Raw genomic sequence first — 20,698 nt, forward strand, 5'->3', positions numbered from 1 at the left:
AAGACTAGGATATGTCCCTTTAACCATTAACTAAAAAGGCACTTTGTCGAAGTTCTGAGGCGGGGAAAACTCACCTTTGTCTCCATAAGCGTAAGCAAGCAACGGGATGGGGAAGGGGTGATGCAATTACAGGAGTAAATCCTCAAATTCGTGCAAAACACGGTAGAGATATTCGGGCAAAATTAACTGACCTGAAACCTTTTCACCATATATTTCCATCATTCTACTCATACTATTGGTTGTAATCCATGTAAGAATGCGTAGCAATTTAATTGCAACCCTATCTAGCTGTTTGGCAGTAATGCTAATAATAGTAATACGAATAAATGTTTTCGTTTAATTCAGGCAAAAACCCAGCCTCCCCAACCTACAAAAATGGGAGCTGTACGTCTGTTAGCCCCATCCCTCGAGGTATGGATGGACAAGAAATAGAAAAAAATGCCAACAGATTTTACATTGCTTTTTATTTACTTATTTATGATTTTTACCTATTTAACACTTTATCAAAATGTGGCAGTGAAAATTTGACTTTACAAAAGTCTGGGGCGGGAGGTAGCCCAGTCGTAAAGCGCTTGCTTGATGTGCGGTCGGCTTCGGATCGATCCCCGTCGGTGGGCCCATTGGGCTATTTCTCATTCCAACCAGTGCACCACGACTGCTATATCAAAGGCCGTGGTGTGTGCTATCCTGTTTATGGGATGGTGCATATAAAAGATCCCTTGCTATTAATTAAAAAATGTAGCGGGTCTCCTCTCTCAGACGATATGTCAAAATTATCAATTGTTTGACATATGTATGCTACTACTAATGGAAAAATGTAGCGGGTTTCCTCTCTAAAACTAAATGTCGGGTAGCATTATTGAATCTTCACACAACAGGTTCAATGTCCTCACGGCCTCCCCGCCCCAACGTTATCATCTATCAACGTCTAGCCTTTCGCTTCACGAGACACATTGAGAATATCAAGTGTTGAAAAAGAGAAACGATTGCTGAAGAATACAATGCAATCGTTTGTTGACCGAGTTCTGATTCTGAATCTTATTCCAGAAAGGAAGGGTTGAATATAGACAGTTAAAGACGCTTTACGTCATGATGGTATCATGTTAGTTAATGACTGTCTGTTCGTATATTGTTTTTACATCGCGTAGGAAAGGGGAAAAAAAAGAAAGGAATATTTGTTTGCCACCAGCTAAATTTTAAACCAAAAGTTAAAGTTTGTTTTGTTTAGCGACACCAGTGGCGGATCCAGAAAATCCATTTAGGGGGTTGCAGTGACATGAGGTGGAATGCCAAGGGAACTTTGGGGAATGTTTGGAGGGGGTCGTAAAAAAATTAAAATATATAATAAAATTATAACTATCGCAAAATTTAGAAGGGTCCGGGCCCCTGCACACCCCGCCCCCCCCCCCCCCATCCGCCTCTGGACACCACTAGAGCACATTGATTTATTAATAACGGCTATTAGATGTCAGGCATTTAGTAATTATGACACACAGTGTTAGAGAGGAAACCCGCTACATTTTTCCAGTAGTAGCAAGGGATATTTTATATGCACCATCTCACAGACAGAATAGCACATACCACGGCCTTTGATATACCAGTCGAGATACACTGGCTAAAACGAAAAATACCGCAAATGGGTCCACCGACGGGGATAGATCATTGACAGACCGCGCATCAAGCGAGCGATTTACCATTGGGCTACGTCCCGCCCCATTGGAAATTACGGATGTACAGTGTCTAACATGTTGTTCAATCGATACTTAGTAGAGAGAGAGAGAGAGAGAGAGAGAGAGAGAGAGAGAGAGAGAGAGAGAGAGAGAGAGAGAGAGAGAGAGAGAGAGAGAGAGAGAGAGAGGAGAGAGAGAGAGAGAGAGGGACAGACAGACAGATAGAGAGAGAGAGAGAGAGAGAGAGAGAGAGAGAGAGAGAGAGAGAGAGAGAGAGAGAGAGAGAGAGAGAGAGAGAAGAAACCAACTGCCACTACATATGCTCCATCCTACCGATAAATCACCTAGGAATTTTATCTGCACTTTCACATAGACATGACAATATATACCACGGCTTGGAACATTAATTGGGACGGGAATCCACCGAGGAAGATCGACCTTGCGACCAATCGCACCTGAGGCGAGCACTCTACCACTAAGCTAACCCCCCCCCCCCCCCCCCCACCCCCCCCCCCCCCCCCCCCCCCCCCTCCCCCCCCCCCCCCCCCCCCCCCCCCCCCCGTCTGGTGAAGCCTGATTGGTAGGTCGCATGATACATGTATGTCCTCACAAACACACCCACTGTGTTAGTTTTCATACCAGTCCGTCTGGCAATCTCGGCTATTTTATGTGCACTCTTGTCTGTGACATATCTGCACTCTTGTCTGTGACATATCTGCACTCTTGTCTGTGACATATCTGCACTGTGATATATATATATCCCGGAAGAGACCAATGTCTTGACATCTTCATACACATTATAACACAAAGCATATTGAAAGAAAATAACAAAAAGAAACATTTTGGAAATATATCAAAAAGTGAAAGGAAGGCTCTAAGGAAACTAATAATGGATGATTCAATTGTCATAAAAAAAAGCCGACAAAAGTTCTACCATTGTAATTATGAACAAAGACAGTTATATTGCAGAAGTCAAGAGACAGCTATCAGACAAACGATTTTACAAAAAAACAGAAACAGATTTAACTGAGGCTCATATAAAAACTGTTAGCAAAATAATACATCAAATGCGCAATAATCAAGAAATTACAGAGGATGTATTTAAATGTTTAAAACACGAGGAACGTCAGACTCCACAGTTCTACATTTTACCTAAAGTACACAAAACTGTTAATAAAGACCTCCCTCTGGGATATCCAGGACGCCCAATCATATCCGGATGTAATTCACCAACAGAACGTATTTCGTGTCTCATAGATGACATTCTGAAGCCACACGTCGAAAAATTAGACTCATATGTACGTGACACATCGGACTTTCTTACAAAATTGCGTAATATACCAAATGTATCCAAAGAATCATTCCTCGTAACTATGGACGTTTCATCTTTATATACAAACATTCCTCACAACAAAGGGATTGAAGCAATAGAAAGAACTCTAACTGGTGATAATTACAACTCCAACATACCCATTAAAACAATTAGTAAACTAGTTGCAACAATATTAGAATCAAATAATTTTCAATTTAATGGTGAAAACTTTATCCAAATACAAGGCACTGCAATGGGTACAAGAATGGCCCCTAGTTATGCTAATTTATTTATGGGTTGTTTTGAAAAAGTTCTGCTGAGCAAATGTGTTAGATCGCCGCTACTTTGGCGTAGATATATAGATGACATATTTTTTATTTGGGACCATTCTGAACAAGATCTTAATAAATTCATTGAATCTGCCAATCAACAGCACCCTACCATTCAATTTACATACACATATTCAAGGAATAAAGTTACATTTTTAGATGTCGATGTCATTAAAAACAGATAGTGGGTCTTTTTCATCAACTGTTCACACAAAAGTAACAAACACACACCAATATTTACATTTCAAATCAGCTCACCCCAAGGCATGTAAAAAAGGAATTCCTTTCAGTCAAGCTAAAAGGTACACCAGAATCATTTCAAACAGTGACACGTTACCAACTGAACTAAATAGTTTGAAAAAACACTTCTTGAATAGACTTTACCCTCCTGCCATTGTAAATAATGCTATAGAAAAAACATTAATTGGACCCAAAGAAAAACATATCGAATCTCCTGCATCTACGTCTGAACAAGAAACAATGATACCTTTTATCGTAACATACAACCCATGCCTACCAAATATTGGCCATATATTACACAGATATTGGGGAATTCTCGAACAGTCAAGTAAACTCAACATACTAGCACAAAGTAAACCAATTGTTGCTTTTAAAAGACCACATAATCTTAAAGACATGCTTGTTCATTCTAAACTACAATCTAATTATGATAATAAAAAGCACTCTGCATTAAAATGTGGTAAAAATAAATGTAAAACTGACAAATTCCTTGAAGAAAAAACGCACTTTGAAAGCAGTCAAACTGGACGCGTTTATCCCATAAAACATACTATGACATGCTGTTCTTCAAACGTGATTTATCTTATCACTTGCACAAAATGTAGTATGCAATATGTAGGACAAACAGGGGGTAAGCTGTCTTTACGTATGAATGGACATCGTAGCGACATCAATTTATATCCTAGCAAATCTACGTTGGTTAATACCCACTTTAATACGAATTATCATTCCATATCTAACTTTTCGTTTATGGCTATTGAACAAGTATTTAGCAATGATGAACATCATCGACTAGTTAGAGAAACATTTTGGATACACGAACTGAGAACCAAAACGCCACATGGACTTAATGATAACGTTTTATTTCATGTAAACACATCTTAGGCATTCAGTAACGTTATAAATATCCAATGCAGTACAGTGACATTACTTTGTGTTTCCATGTTCCATAATTAATTAAATAATCTTGTCTTTATAGTAATTTAACAAAATTGCTATAAAATGCATTTATACACTTATTATTACCTTTTTGTATTTAAAATGTGACATTGTTCTTTAAAATTTCAATATGTTCAGTTAGTGGTCTAATGTCTGTTTTGACGGTTACTTTTCAATGCATTAACCTGCTGTTTTTAGACTACTGTTGTATCTACGCAGATCCTGTACAAATTGATAAAACAATATTACAATAATGGAAATGAGAGTGTATAAAAAATAAAAAATAATCTGTTTATCTCAATGACGTCATGATGAGAATGACGTCAGGATGACTTTACGTCATCTTATTGTTAATTTGAAAAAGGCAATATGCCGAAACATGACCATTATTAAATAACTGAACTGTTGGTAGTAGTTTTATTATTATTATTTTTTTTAAATGTAATTTTGTTATATATATATATATATATATATATATATATATAAATATACTGACCCATAAAGGAAACGCGAATATATTATTTTTAGTTTCCTCTAAATTTCTTTAAATTGTTCATTTTGAATCCCAGTATTTTGTGTGTGTGTGTGTGTGTGTGTGTGTGTGTGTGTGTGTGTGTGTGTGTGGTGTGTGTGTGTGTGTGTGTGTGTGTGTTGAAAGTATCAATATCTTGTGAACATTTTAGGCCCAGATTGACAGTCAGCTTCACCTATGTTATTTCAAACTGTGAAGGATTTTGTAGTAGAAAATAGAACTGAATCAAAACATTTACCAATAAGTCTAACTATACATACAAGAGATGGACACATTTCTGATAGTAGTAGTACATATATAGAAACATTTATTTGGGATGATGATAAGAAGAATGAGTATATTGCAAATATTGTTAACACTACAAATTCTAGTTTGTTAATTAATGCTATATCAGTGGTGCGAGTTTAAGGTGGGCGGAATACGAATTTAGTAGTTAGGTCAAAGACCTAAAGCCAAAATGAGCTCATTCATACAACTCATGTCTGGACAAAAATTTAAGTCCAAAGAACAAAATTAGACTGCTCGACCGAAAGGGTTTTAAGGTGATTTGAGCAATTTAGACGGGCTGCCAAAATAAAGTGCGTCGGACTGTTTACAAAAAAAAGAGTCCAACTAAGCCCTTGGAACGGTTGGCGACTACGGGGACGAGATGAATTGCTTGGCGTTGAACTGTGGCACCAGTTTCCTCCAACGGTGGGCTAGCTAGCTCGACGTAATGGGCGCCGGCGATGATCTTCAGTACTCTGTGGATGGTGTAGTTGTCCATGTCTTCGAAGAGTATTCCCTGTCTGTAGAGATCATCTCGGCGCGACACGTCTTTCCTCATCGAAGGCATAGCTCGGTGAGATGGTCAAGTATTGTGAAAGAGGTATCCAGATGACACCAGATCTTACAGAAATTATGATGTTGTTATTTGCAGACGATATTGTTTTACTTTCAGATACACGAGGGGGGCTACAAAAGCAACTAGATATACTGTATAATTATTGTCAAAAATGGAAGCTGATTGTAAATTTACAGAAAACAAAAGTAGTAGTATTTCGAAGAGGGGGAAAACTTTGCTTTAATGAAAAATGGTATTATGGAAAGGAAATACTAAATGTGGTTCACCAATATATCTATCTTGGGATATGTTTTAATAGTCAAACAAGTTTAGCACAAGTAACTAGTTATTTAGCAGTTAAAGGTAAAAGGGCATTAATAGAGGTTTTGAGAACAATGTCAAACTACAAAATATTCCCATTTCATATTTACTTTAAAATATTTGATACACAGGTATTACCTATTTTATTGTATGGATCTGAACTAGGGGTTTTTCAACAGTTCGAAAGTATAGAAAGAGTACAATATATGGCGTGTAAACGATTTTTAAATGTAAGTAAATATGTACCAAATGTCATGGCACTAGGGGAATGTGGAAGATATTTGATATACCATAACAGTCTCATTAGGTGTATACAGTATTGGATAAAATTGTTGCAAATGCCAATTTTCAGATATCCTCATAAAGCTTACAACATGTTATATTTCTTAGATAATGCAGGAAGATATACGTGGGCTACTGCTATCAAGAAAATTATGTTTTCTTTAGGTTTTGGATATGTGTGGATATCTCAAGATGTTGGGGATAAGTCATTATTTATAGCCACATTCAAACAAAGAGTAAAATATATTCAAACACAACACTGGATTACGAAAATTAATTCTAGTAGTAGGTATGATATATATTGTAAATATAAATTAAATCTAGAACCTGAATTATATCTTACGTCGTCTGCACTTGACATATATAAAAAGGATATAGCACTAGTTAGAATGGGAGGAGTGGGTCTAGCGGTGGACGAAGGTAGAAATATAGGTTTAAATAAAAGGGATAGGATTTGTAAATTATGTAATAAAAGAGAAGTAGAAAACGAATTCCATTTTATTATAAATTGTCCACTATATGAAACTTTAAGAGAAATGTATATACCTAGAAAGTTTTTGACAAATAGATCCTTGTATACTTTTAGTGAATCGATGTCTACAAGAAATGAAAATATACTAAAAGGTTTAGGTATTTATTTAGCTAAAACATTGCAGTTAAGAAAGGAAAGAAGTGGTGAAAGTTACAGATCTGGTGTGTAATGTAAATACATAGAAGATTATAGCTATGATGTTCATATAGTGGTACTTTGGAATAATGTCACCTGCACAAAGGTCCAGTTGTTCAACAATCATAAGCTGACTACATGTTGATAAAGAGTGTGTATGTGGGTGAGGGTGGGGTATGGTAATAAAGGAAAATAATAAATATGAGAATAAATGACATTAATCAAAACTATAATAGTGGGATATAAGTTAATTTGTAGACATATATCAGATAATGTACACCAAAAATAATTGTTAGAAAATACAAATATTGTTATTCTTCCTAAAATCTATATACAAACTAATTGCAGTTAAATAATATTTAGTTTACTGTATGAATTGTTGAACAACGGGTCCTTCAAATGTCACCTTTTGTTGTCTGTAAATAAAGAAAGAAGTGTTTTATTTAACGACGCACTCAACACATTTTATTTACGGTTATATGGCGTCAGACATATGGTTAAGGACCACACAGATTTTGAGAGGAAACCCGCTGTCGCCACTACATGGGCTACTCTTCCGATTGGCAGCAAGGGATCTTTTATTTGCGCTTCCCACAGGCAGGATAGCACAAACCATGGCCTTTGTTGAACCAGTTATGGATCACTGGTCGGTGCAAGTGGTTTACACCTACCCATTGAGCCTTGCGGAGCACTCACTCAGGGTTTGGAGTCGGTATCTGGATTAAAAATCCCATGCCTCGACTGGGGTCCGAACCCAGTACCTACCAGCCTGTAGACCGATGGCCTGCCACGACGCCACCGAGGCCGGTGTCTGTAAATAGGTTATGGCCTAATAAAACGGAATAAAGAATTGAAAAAAAGAAGAAAAAGAATTAAGTTTTATCATGAAATTATAATAAAATGTTTTTTTAAATCTTCGAGGTTTTTTTTTTTTTTCTTTTTTGTTGACCGGCCTCGGTGGCGTCGTGGTAGGCCATCGGTCTACAGGCTGGTAGGTACTGGGTTCGGATCCCAGTCAAGGCATGGGATTTTTAATCCAGATACCGACTCCAAACCCTGAGTGAGTACTCCGCAAGGCTCAATGGGTAGGTGTAAACCACTTGCACCGACCAGTGATCCATAACTGGTTCAACAAAGGCCATGGTTTGTGCTATCCTGCCTATGGGAAGCGCAAATAAAAGATCCCTTGCTGCTAATCGGAAAGAGTAGCCCATGTAGTGGCGACAGCGGGTTTCCTCTCAAATCTGTGTGGTCCTTAACCATATGTCTGACGCCATATAACCGTAAATAAAATGTGTTGAGTGCGTCGTTAAATGAAACATTTCTTTCTTTCTTTCTTTTTTGTTGGGTATATTTGAAAGATCCCTTGCACTGTTAACATTACCTGTCTAGGAGAGCATTGAACCCTTGCTGTGAAATAATCCGTACTGAAATAAGGTCTACATGTTTTGTCGTTATCGAAGTAATGCTTCAATCGATAACAAACCCACGTTTTATCGCAGGTTAATGATACATGCTTGTTTGTGTGTATGGTTTCTGATGCAGGAATAAATATATTTACATCCGTTCGAGGCACATCAATATAACGATAATTAGAGTATTCTAGTTTGAACTGATATTAGCGCATAATATTAAACTTAAAAGCCTTTAAATTTGATAACTCATTATAAATGTAGAAACATCCCCCAAACCCTTCCCCCCAAAAAACCCCCCAAATAACACCCCAAAAACAACAAAAACAAACAAAAAACACCAAAGCCACAAGAAGAAGAACAACAAAGGCACACAAACCCCCACCCCAAACCCGAACAAAACCCCGAACAAAACAATAAAAAACAAAAACAAAAAACAACACCACCCCCCCCCCCCCCTCCCCCCCAAAAAAAAAAAATAACACACACAAAAAATCAACCTTTGAAACAACAACAAATAAACAAAAAAAAAAGTAAATGAACATTCTAGCGAAGTCAGAATTGTCTCCACGACTGCCGTGCTTGAAGAATCTTCTGATGAAAGCATTCCAGAAACTGACCCCACACTCAGTGACAAACAACTGTCTAATTACCTCTCTAATTTAAATGACATAAATTTTATCCTCACATTATTTAACAAAAACCCGACAACAAATACAGAATATTTAATTTTGCAAAAACAAATACAGTGTATGTTACAACTATGTCTAATGTCAAGATTGTTCTTCGTTAAGCAAACATCATAACGAATCAATTAATTAATGTTTAACAACACCCCAGCACGAAAAATACATCGGATATTGGGTGTCAAACTATGGCAACTATTTCTCGTACACCATGACTGGTATATCAAAGGCCGTAGTATGTGCTGTCCTGTCTGTGGCATGGTGCATATAAAAGATCCCTTGCTACTAATGGAAAAATGTAGCAGGTTTCCTCTCTAATACTATATGTCAAAATTACCAAATGTTTGACATCCAATAGCCGATGATTAATAACTCAATGTGCTCTAGTAGTGCCGTTAAACAAAACAAACTTTAAAAATGGCAAATATGTAAATGAAGTGATAATTAAAATCTATAAAAAAATTCAAGATTGCAAACATCAGAAGAAGTTTGTTTTGTTTAACAACACCACCAGAGCACATTGATTACTTAATCATCGGCTATTGGATGTCAACATAGGAAACCCGCTACATTTTTGTAATGCAGCAGGGGATCTTTTATATGCACTTTCCAACACACGGGAAAGCACATACCACGGCCTTTGACCAGTTGTGGTGCACTGGTTAGAACGAGAAAAACCCAGTCAGTTGAACGGATTCACCGAGATGGTTCGATCCTGCGACGCAAACACCTCAGGCGAGCGCTCAACCGACTGAGCTAAATCCTGCCCCCTCCCCACAAACATCAGAAAGACAAACAAGCAAAATCAAGAACATTGTGATGTCATAAAAAATCTAAACTTTAAACAAAAAGAACGTATGCATAAAAAAAATTCTGCAGGTATTTCTTAAATTAAAAACATCAAAATATCGAAATCCATTGAACTGTGAAATTCATTCAACTGGGTAACTACTATCAACATGTTATTTTATTAATGTAATCACGGATGCGACTACTTTGACGGTGTGAGCTGGTATCTGTGAATGACTAAATAGGAATGTAATGTGCAAACTAAACAAGAGAAACCACGGGATTTAATGGAAAGATAATGTTCTTTAGAAAGCGGCCCGCCACAAAATCAATAGTTTCCATTAACGCGTGTGTAGTGCCACTACAATAAATAAATAAACATATAAATGATGTTGAGATACACAGGTTGTCGTGGAGTGACCCGATTAGAGATAGGTCACGCAAGAGAACAGTGACAGGTTATGACCCGATTAGAGATAGGTCACGCAAGAGAACAGTGACAGGTTATGACCCGAGTAGAGATAGGTCACGCAAAAGAACAGTGACAGGTTATGACCCGAGTAGAGATAGGTCACGCAAGAGAACAGTGCCAGGTTATGACCCGAGTAGAGATAGGTCACGCAAGAGAACAGTGACAGGTTATGACCCGAGTAGAGATAGGTCACGCAAGAGAACAGTGACAGGTTATGACCCGAGTAGAGATAGGTCACGCAAGAGAAACAGTGACAGGTTATGACCCGATTAGAAATAGGTCACGCAAGAGAACAGTGATATGTTATGACCCGAGTAGTGATAGGTCACGCAAGAGAACAGTGATATGTTATGACCCGAGTACAGATAGGTCACGCAAGAGAACAGTAATAATTTTTTTTTTTTTTTAACGACACAACTACAGCACATTAATTTATTAATCATCGGCTATTGGATGTTAAACATTTGGTAATTTTGAAATAGTCTTAGTAGAGAGGAAACCCGCTACATTTTTCCATTAGTAGCAAGGGATCTTTTATATGCACCATCTCACATACAGGATAGAACATACCACGGCCTTTGATAAACCATGTGCACTGGTTTTGAACGAGAACAGAAAAGATATGCTATTGTATTCATAAATATCTTAAACCATCTCAATACGGACAGTGACCGGAGTAGAACATAGGTCACGCAAGAGAACGGTAATATTTACTGTGATAACCTCGACCTTAGCGGTAGCCCGGGGTTTTTGGCTACCGATTTCTTACTCGGAACCAGTAACCCGGTAGTCCGCCGGGCTACTAGATTATACATATTTTACATATATGTTTAAACATCTCTGTCTTGTTAAATACGGAAAAGTGACCGGAATAGAAATAGGACACGCAAGAGAACAGTAATATGTTATTGTATTAATAAATACGCTTAAATATCTCTGTCTTATTAAATACGGCTCTGACGTGACCAATACCAATACCAACAACTTTTATGCTTATCTCGAACCACCGATATCTCGATCAATTTGGATTGGTACCTTCAATCTCAAGATAATTGGGCTTGATTGTGTTTTAAAATTTGTTGTTTATTTTGTTTTGTGTTTGCTTGTTTTCCACAGACGACAATCTTGCAAAGCACCTGACTAGGTATCCCCCTCCCAAAACAAACAAACAAACAAACAAACAAACAGATAGTCACTAACCTGTCTGTGAAGATATATGACAGATCCTAAAAGTCTCCAAGTTCCTCCTTGTCTATCTACATGAAGCATTCGCAATATTTGTAAAAATCTCACACCCCTGTAGAGTAAAAAGGTATATCAGAATTGAAAATATTGCAAAAGATAATTCCGAAGCTACATGATACTATAAATAGAATGCGAGCGTGATGTGGCAACACACCACCATTTGTCGTGTCGTGTCATGTCGTGTCATGTTTTTTTTTGTTTTTTGTTGTTTGTTTTTTAAATATAATCCGGTTTAGAAAATAGTTCCTCATAAAATAAAAAAACCCTTCAAAATTCTGATATGCTTTTTGAAATCTTTCTTTGATGATTACACGTAGGTTGACCTCTGTAGTTTGAAGTAATTAACTTGATATATGTAGTACTGATAACCACTGTGCAAGTGATATGGTGCACAGGGGCCATTAATTGAAACATTTACGGTGGTCGACCTATGTTGATTTTTTACATGGTACTTTTCAGTCGAGAACACTCCCTTAAAATTAGTAGTGACATGACCCTCTCGACAGTATTGATTTTTTCACAGAATATATTCTGACGTAGAAATTGTATTGAACTGCATGGAGTAATTAATGGTGGTGTGTAACCTTGAGTATGATGTGAAGGAGAATGAGTACAAGGACAGAGAGAGAGAGAGAAAGAGAGAGAGAGAGAGAGAGAGAGAGAGAGAGAGAGAGAGAGAGAGAGAGAGAGAGAGAGAGAGAGAGAGAGAGAGAGAGAGAGAGGGAGAGGGGGGGGGGGGTGGGAGAGAGAGAGAGAGAGAGAGAGAGAGAGAGAGAGAGAGAGAGAGATAGATAGAGAGATAGATAGAGCGAGAGAGAGAGGGAGAGATAGAGAAAGGGAGAGAGAGAGAGAGAGAGAGAGAGAGAGAGAGAGAGAGAGAGAGAGAGAGAGAGAGAGAGAGAGAGAGAGAGAGAGAGACAGAGGGAGGGACACACACATATATATATATATATATATATATATATAGAGAGAGAGAGAGAGAGAGAGAGAGAGAGAGAGAGAGAGAGAGAGAGAGAGAGAGAGAGAGAGAGAGAGAGAGAGAGAGAGAGAGAGAGAGAGCTACAAGATAAGAACGAAAAACTAGAAAGCGAGGAATAGAGAGACTAATTGTAGGTTATGTGATAAACAATCCCAACACAGATAATCCGATGCAGGTGCCTGCACCACAGACAGATCAAACTTTAGATGATAAGGAATCTGCGACATTGATTCATGTTATGCGGTGAGAAACAATACGGAATCATTTAATAAAGTATTCGGTGGAATTACTGCAGGCATAGTTTTAAATAAGTCAGTAATCCTCATGGATTTTCCTTCAATGTCATCAACGGAAGATGCAATCTGTATCGTGAATATCAGGATACCGGAGACAGAACATCTGCGCGAATTGTGGTCCATGAAAAGGTCACGAGAAAATCATTAGCATACTAACACATGTCTATCTGCACACAATGCAGTTAAAGTTTGTTTTGTTTAACGATACCATTAGAGTACATTGATTATTTAATCATCGGCTGTAAGATGTGTAAAACATTTGATAATTCTGACTCGTAGTCATCAGAGGAAATTCGTTACATTTTTTTTTTAATTTTAAATTTTATTAGCAGCATGGGATCAAGATAGAAATTACTGATATATAGAGAATGATACATGAGTGGCCGTTAAATACCATTTATCTCACAACGAGTTGTTTTAAAACGTATCTAACGAGCGAAAGCGAGTTTCATATGTTTTTAAACAACGAGTTGTAAGATAAATAGTATCTAACGGACACGAATGTATTATTCTATTTCTTACATATCCTCAAAAACCAGGTTTCAAGCAAATATTAACATCCTTTTCGACTAAAAGTTATTTACAGCCGTTGCACGTGTATCTAACTTACGCGTCACAGACCCATGGTTGTCAGGTTAACTATATGTCACAATGTAATCAATTGCCATCGTGTAGTTTTTCATTGCATGTATGGCAGTGATGACCTGGTCATCACCTAGGAACAGTCACTCTTATGTCTTGAAATTGTTAACACGCGTACGTGTGTAAACAACTATGTGTTATCAAAAAATAACTACATGGTGTTCTCACCAACGGGTGTAAGAATTTAAGCAATTGTAACATGCCTATGTGAATCGGTCATTTCACAAACCGGCCTCGGTGGCGTCGTGGTTAGGCTATCGGTCAATAGGCTGGTAGGCACTGGGTTCGGATCCCAGTCGAGGCATGGGATTTTTAATCCAGATACCGACTCCAGACCCTGAGTGAGTGCACCGCAAGGCTCAATGGGTAGGTGTAAACCACTTGCACCGACCAGTGATATATAACTGGTTCAACAAAGGCCATGGTTTGTGATATCCTGCCTGTGGGAAACGCAAATAAAAGATCTCTTGCTGCTAGTCGGAAAGAGTAGCCCATGAAGTGGCGATAGCTGGTTTCCTCTCAAAATCTGTGTGGTCCTTAACCATGTGTCTGACGCCATATAACCGTAAATAAAATGTGTTGAGTGCGTCGTTAAATAAAACATTTCTTTCTTTTGTTTCGGTCATTTCACAAATTGACACATTTTACGCGTTTAAATATTCATATTTTGCGAGCTTACCTAATGGCAGAGGTAGCAAAAACTTGGCCTTCAGAGCCTATGCTGAAAACGACGCATGATGCAACAACTACAATAAAATCTGAAATAAAGAAAACAAAACATTAGTTGAACATGAAACCCGTAGACCAAGAGGCTGATGAACTCATACTTTAGAATAACGACGGAAGATATAACAGCTTATATCCTGTGAAAGTAATAATGGGAGAAAAGGTCAACGCAAACAATACAGAATTGCAATAACTAATGATCCATATAATGCAATGAATTGTCTAAAACCTCATTGGGGGTTTGCAAAGTCTACATAAAATCTATAAATCCAATTAACCTGGAACTGAACAGTTTGGACGAACATCAAACCGTATATCTTATGGGATTAAGCTACGTTTGACACATTATGAGTTACGAGATCGTAATATTCACTTATGAGCACCAGGTTCCATGACCAGATGACGATGGTGATTAAGAGATCGGCTGGTTGGTGATGGTGGTCAAGAGATCAACAGGTTGGAGATGGTGGTCAAGAGATTGGCTGGCTGGTGATGGTGGTCAAGAGATCGGCTGGTTGGTGATGGTGATCAAGAGATCGGCAGGTTGGTGATGGTGGTCAAGAGATCGACAGGTTGGTTATGGTGGTCAAGAGATCGGCTGGTTGGTGATGGTGATCAAGAGATCGGCAGGTTGGTGATGGTGATCAAGAGATCGGCTGGTTGGTGATGGTGGTCAAGAGATTGGCAGGTTGGTGATCAAGAGATCGACAGATTGGCGATGGTGGTCAAGAGATCGACAGGTTGGCGATGGTGGTCAAGAGATCGACAGGTTGGCGATGGTGGTCAAGACATCGGCAGGTTGGCGATGGTGATCAAGAGATCAGCAGGTTGGCGATGGTGGTCACTGTACAAGATTGGCTGGTTGGCGACTTCTGTATAAAAGCCATTTGCACCCACAGACATCCCTGCTGCTGGTAATAACTTGGTACTTGGTGATGCCTCGACCAGAAGCGGTCAGGCCCTTTATAAGGGCCCTATGGGCAACCTAGGGAGACATCACATCATCGTAAAGGTCTAAAATTAACGAGCTACTCTCGATTCACTAATATCAAAACCTATATTAGCTCGGCCATTTACCTTTCGACCGACCGTTCAAAATTGCGCCAAATTCCCTCAATTTAAATTGCGCACCCTTTTCTCTTTGGCATTTAACTGCTCCATTCAAATTCCATAGCACCACCCCCACCCCCACCCGCCTGCTACCGATTTGATCGGGCTGCTGGTGCTCCCTTGCACCTGCCAGTGCAGCCGGTCCCTCCTCTCCCCTCCCCCCACCTTTCCTGTCATGGACGGAGGAGCCGGCCAAGGCCGGCTCTTGTGTCCACGACAGGCGTGCGCTACAACAGCTTGTTCTGAATGTGCACGTAAAACCCTATGACATGACATGACACAGACATCCCAGATAGCTGTAGTATTTGTACAGAAGCACGTACATAAATACATTGAAATAAAACACCATCACGTATGACCAACTATGATAATGCAAGTAAAACCCACCATTATCCTTTGTCTGATAGACTTTCTATTTACATACGGCTATTTACATAGCTTCCAAAACAGAAATTCAGTTAATGGATTTCCAGTACATTCAGGCACGGCGGAAGCAAGTAGATATTGTGTGTGTGTGTGTGTGGGGGGGGGGGGGGGGGGGGGGGGGGGGGGGTGGGGGCTCAGATCGAGAGCACAAAGCAACGTTTCTAGGGGGTTCAGGTTCAGGATCCCCTGTAACTTTTGTAAACTAGATATCATGAAATGCTATTTCCTGCATTCTACAAGCATAATTCATCTCTGCCTTAAGATTTTCTATCATGCCTGTACTTCTTGAAAAAAAACCCAACACCAATATATACATATATATTAACTTAATTATGTTTCAGTTAAATGTGTTAAACGTCATAACAGTTATGAGCAGAACGTTGTCTTTTCCATATATAACTAACTTACAGTGTGTATAAAAGTGGCCAAAATGAACTGTTAATAACGAAATGCTATGCAAGTACCTAATTAGATTTGTAAAATTGTATATACGTCATTCATTCAAAGTTACTCTCAGAACAGACTATTCTCTGCGTTTCTAATATTAACAGAACATGTTATTAGTCAGGCGGTTATATCATTAAACGGATTTTTATATAATGCACTGCAAATAGAAGCTTCCAGCTGCCGTTCACTTTAATTAGCTTATTGAGCTGGTCTGACGAGAAGAAAAAAACCAAACAAGTCGATTTGTTGTACTTTTAACCAGCGCCTTTGAAATTCAGGGTTATTAAAAGAAAAATAGGACAAAGTCATACACACATGTCGGCGTAGTTATTTTATTCTGTTTTGTATTTTCCATGATCGATATTGCCATTTACACCTTTATTGTGTGTGCGTTGTGTGTGCGTGTTATATCTCACCACATTTATGATTTCATGTTCATAGCCACTTGAAGGGTAAGCACACTGTCTAGGGCATACGTATCACTTTCCAGGATACAAAAATGTCACGGATTTTCCATGATCGATATTGCCATTTACACCTTTATTGTGTGTGCGTTATGTGTGCGTGTTATATCTCACCACATTTATGATTTCATGTTCATAGCCACTTGAAGGGTAAGCACACTGTCTAGGGCATACGTATCACTTTCCAGGATACAAAAATGTCACGGATTTTCCATGATCGATATTGCCATTTACACCTTTATTGTGTGTGCGTTATGTGTGCGTGTTATATCTCACCACATTTATGATTTCATGTTCATAGCCACTTGAAGGGTAAGCACACTGTCTAGGGCATACGTATCACTTTCCAGGATACAAAAATGTCACGGATTTTCCATGATCGATATTGCCATTTACACCTTTATCGTGTGTGCGTTATGTGTGCGTTATGTGTGCGTGTTACTCACCACATGTATGATTTCATGTTCATAGCCACTTGAAGGGTAAGCACACTGTCTAGGGCATACGTATCACTTTCCAGGATACAAAAATGTCACGGATTTCCATGATCGATTATTGCCATTTACACCTTTATTGTGTGTGCGTTAATATCTCACCACATTTATGATTTCATGTTCATAGCCACTTGAAGGGTAAGCACACTGTCTAGGGCATACGTATCACTTTCCAGGATACAAAAATGTCACGGATTTAATGATCGATATTGCCATTTACATGCATTGTGTGTGCAGTGTGTGCGTGTTATATCTCACCACATTTATGACTTCATGTTCATAGCCACTTGAAGGGTAAGCACACTGTCTAGGGCATACGTATCACTTTCCAGGATACAAAAATGTCACGGATTTTCCATGATCGATATTGCCATTTACACCTTTATTGTGTGTGCGTTGTGTGTGCGTGTTATATCTCACCACATTTATGATTTCATGTTCATAGCCACTTGAAGGGTAAGCACACTGTCTAGGGCATACGTATCACTTTCCAGGATACAAAAATGTCACGGATTTTCCATGAACATATTGCCATTTACACCTAATTGTTTGCGTTGTGTGCGTGTTATATCTCACCACATCCCACTTGGAGGGTAAGCACACTGTCTACGGCATACGTATCACTTTCCAGGATACAAAAATGTCACGGATTTAAATGTCTCGTCTACCGTAATAAACAGATGTAGCGGATTAAGAAATACACGCACTAGTAATTTGTAATGTAAAATTCAAGATTAATCTGGATCTTAAAATTAAAAAGTCGAAATCTGGTAAAACGTTTTAAAAGCTGCATTAATTGACCATTCATGCAGTCATTAACGAAATGTACGCACGTCTTTTCGTATTTAGGATTTTCAACACAATCCTAGATTTCGTAACTACAATTTTGTTTTTGTTATTGTGAATCCCTAAACGAAATTTCTCAGATGAAAACATTACGTTTTTTGGGGGGGGTGGCCGGGGGGGGAATGGCTACAAATTGCCCTCAGATTAGGTTAGAAAAGTATGTTCGATATAAGCCTAAATTAAAAAAAAAAAAAGGAAAAAGCTCGTACATCGATAAATAAGCGCTTTTCTTGAAAATGGGACCTGACTAATATATTATTCAATTAAAAACATGGTGCATTGATCTAGGAAAAGTAATATATGTACCTATATTCTCACCATTTAACATCGTCATTTTCATTTATTAAATGTTTTCCCACATTAACATACCATATGGATGATTTATATTAGGAAAACGAAAGCCTCACCTATTATTGAAATTGGTTTTGATGCAAATTTAATTCGTCCTCCTAAACCCATATATTTACTTCGACACCCAGCTGACCACAGCCGTACCACGTATTCAACACCAAAAAATATCACTAGAAATATTTCCTGAAAAAAAGAAAAAAAAAGAAAGAAAGAAAAATGTATTCGTTTAAACATTCCAATAATTATAATATTAATCGTGATATTTCCGTAAAAGACAAAATATTAAATTATACTATTATTTTGGAATGAATTAATGAATGAATGCATACGCGTACGGGGGGCAGACTGACTTTTGCCCGAATTAAACGAAAATGCACGAAACTGAATAACAACATTTATTCATATTAACACTGTGACCAAACAGCTATATAGGGATGCAAATGAATCACTACGCATATTTACGTGGATTACAACTTACTTTCAGGGCAGAATGATGGACATACATAGTACAAAGTTTCAGGTTACCGAATATCTGTATAATTTTTGCACGATTGAAGTTTTGCTCCAGCACTGCAGGGCGTGGAGGAGGGTGTGTGTGTGTGTGTGTGTGTGTGTGTGTGTGTGTTCAGTTGCCATCTCCTGTGTCGTACGTAATGCATGAATGCTTAACGACACCCCAGCACAAAAATACACATCGGCTGTTGGGTAAATATTAGTATAGTATGGAAATATTATTTCATTAAGAATAAAAGAAAGAAAGAAAGAAAGACATGTTTTATTTAACGACGCACTCAACACATTTTATTTACGATTATATGGTTAAGGACCACACAGATATTGAGAGAGGAAACCCGCTGTCGCCACTTCATTTTTTTCCGATTAGCGGCAAGTGATCTCTTATATGCACCATCCCACAGGTCAGGGTAGTACATACCACGGCCTTTGATATACCAGTCGTGGTGCACTGGCTGGAACCATTAAGAATATATATTATGGGCCAACAGAACAAAGCGTGTTTATGTCTTACACGCGTGTAACTACATACATTTACAAAGCTTAAACACCCGTGTTAAGAAAAACAGGCTTCGTAAATTTGGTACTATATATACTGATGGAAAGAAATAAAGGATCACACAGATAGCAACAAGAAATAATGACTGCATCAAAAATCAATTCATATTGTCAGAAGTTGACTGGGAACATATAGGCAGCACATTCAACACTACAGACATTCAATCCCACATTACAACTTGGTATGAAATACAGAAATTACTACGCTAGTAGTGAATTAAATTTGGTCTACAATTTGATGTGTTCCCTTATTTCTTTCCATCAGTATATATTTAGCATTTCAAAATGTGTTCCAGGTAAAAAGTTTGGTTTGTGTAAAGACACAACTAGAGCACATTTATTAATTAATCATCGGCTATTGGATGTTAAACATTTAATAATTCTGACACATAGTCATCAGAGGAAACCCGCTACATTTTTTTTTTAATGCAGCAAGGTATCTTTTATATGCACTTTCCCCACAGATAGGAAAACACATACCACAATCTTTGACCAGTTGTGGTGCACTGGTTGGAACGAAAAACAAATCCAATCAGTTGAATGGATCCACTGAGGTGGTTCTATCCTGCGATGCAAGTACCTCCAGCGAGCACTCAACCGACTGAGCTATATCCCGTCCCATGTTCCAGGTAATGCTGATTATGGTAGGCCATGGTTCGTGCTATCCTGCCTGTGGGAAGCGCAAATAAAAGATCCCTTGCTGCTAATCGGAAGAGTAGCCCATGTAGTGGCGACAGCGGGTTTCCGCTCAAAATCTGTGTGGTCCTTAACCATATGTCTGACGCCATATAACCGTAAATAAAATGTGTTGAGTGCGTCGTTAAATAAAACATTTCTTCTTCTTCTTAACCAGTTGTGATGCACTGGTTGGAATGAAAAAAAAAAATCTAATCAGTTGAATGGATCCACCGAGGTGGTTCGATCCTGCGAAGCAAGCACGTCAAGCGAGCACTCAACCGACTTAGCTAAATCCCGCCCATTGTAACCATTCAATATTATGTGATTCTTAAACAGGTTACTTATATGTATGTCGATCAGTTTAGGTATTTCGGTGCTGTCTCCCGCAGTTCCTTGAATAACTCTATGGAGACTGCCTTTAAACCAAAGATTGATTAGCAAGTGATTGG

General features: G+C 38.4%; 1 protein-coding gene across 1 annotated transcript in view; it reads right to left on the reverse strand.

Moving 5' to 3' along the window:
• LOC121380025 (potassium voltage-gated channel subfamily KQT member 1-like) overlaps window positions 1-20,698 on the reverse strand; it is a 107,411-nt gene that overhangs the window by 27,793 nt on the left and 58,920 nt on the right. Inside the window, exons 4-6 of the mRNA XM_041508745.1 lie at window positions 18,557-18,683; window positions 14,316-14,394; window positions 11,675-11,771 (exon numbers count right to left, since the gene is read on the reverse strand). Coding sequence (XP_041364679.1) covers window positions 11,675-11,771; window positions 14,316-14,394; window positions 18,557-18,683 — 303 coding nt within the window. The remainder of the gene's footprint in view (window positions 1-11,674; window positions 11,772-14,315; window positions 14,395-18,556; window positions 18,684-20,698) is intronic.

The sequence above is a fragment of the Gigantopelta aegis genome, chromosome 8 (genome assembly GCF_016097555.1).
Source record: "Gigantopelta aegis isolate Gae_Host chromosome 8, Gae_host_genome, whole genome shotgun sequence".
Lineage (NCBI taxonomy): Eukaryota > Metazoa > Mollusca > Gastropoda > Neomphalida > Peltospiridae > Gigantopelta > Gigantopelta aegis.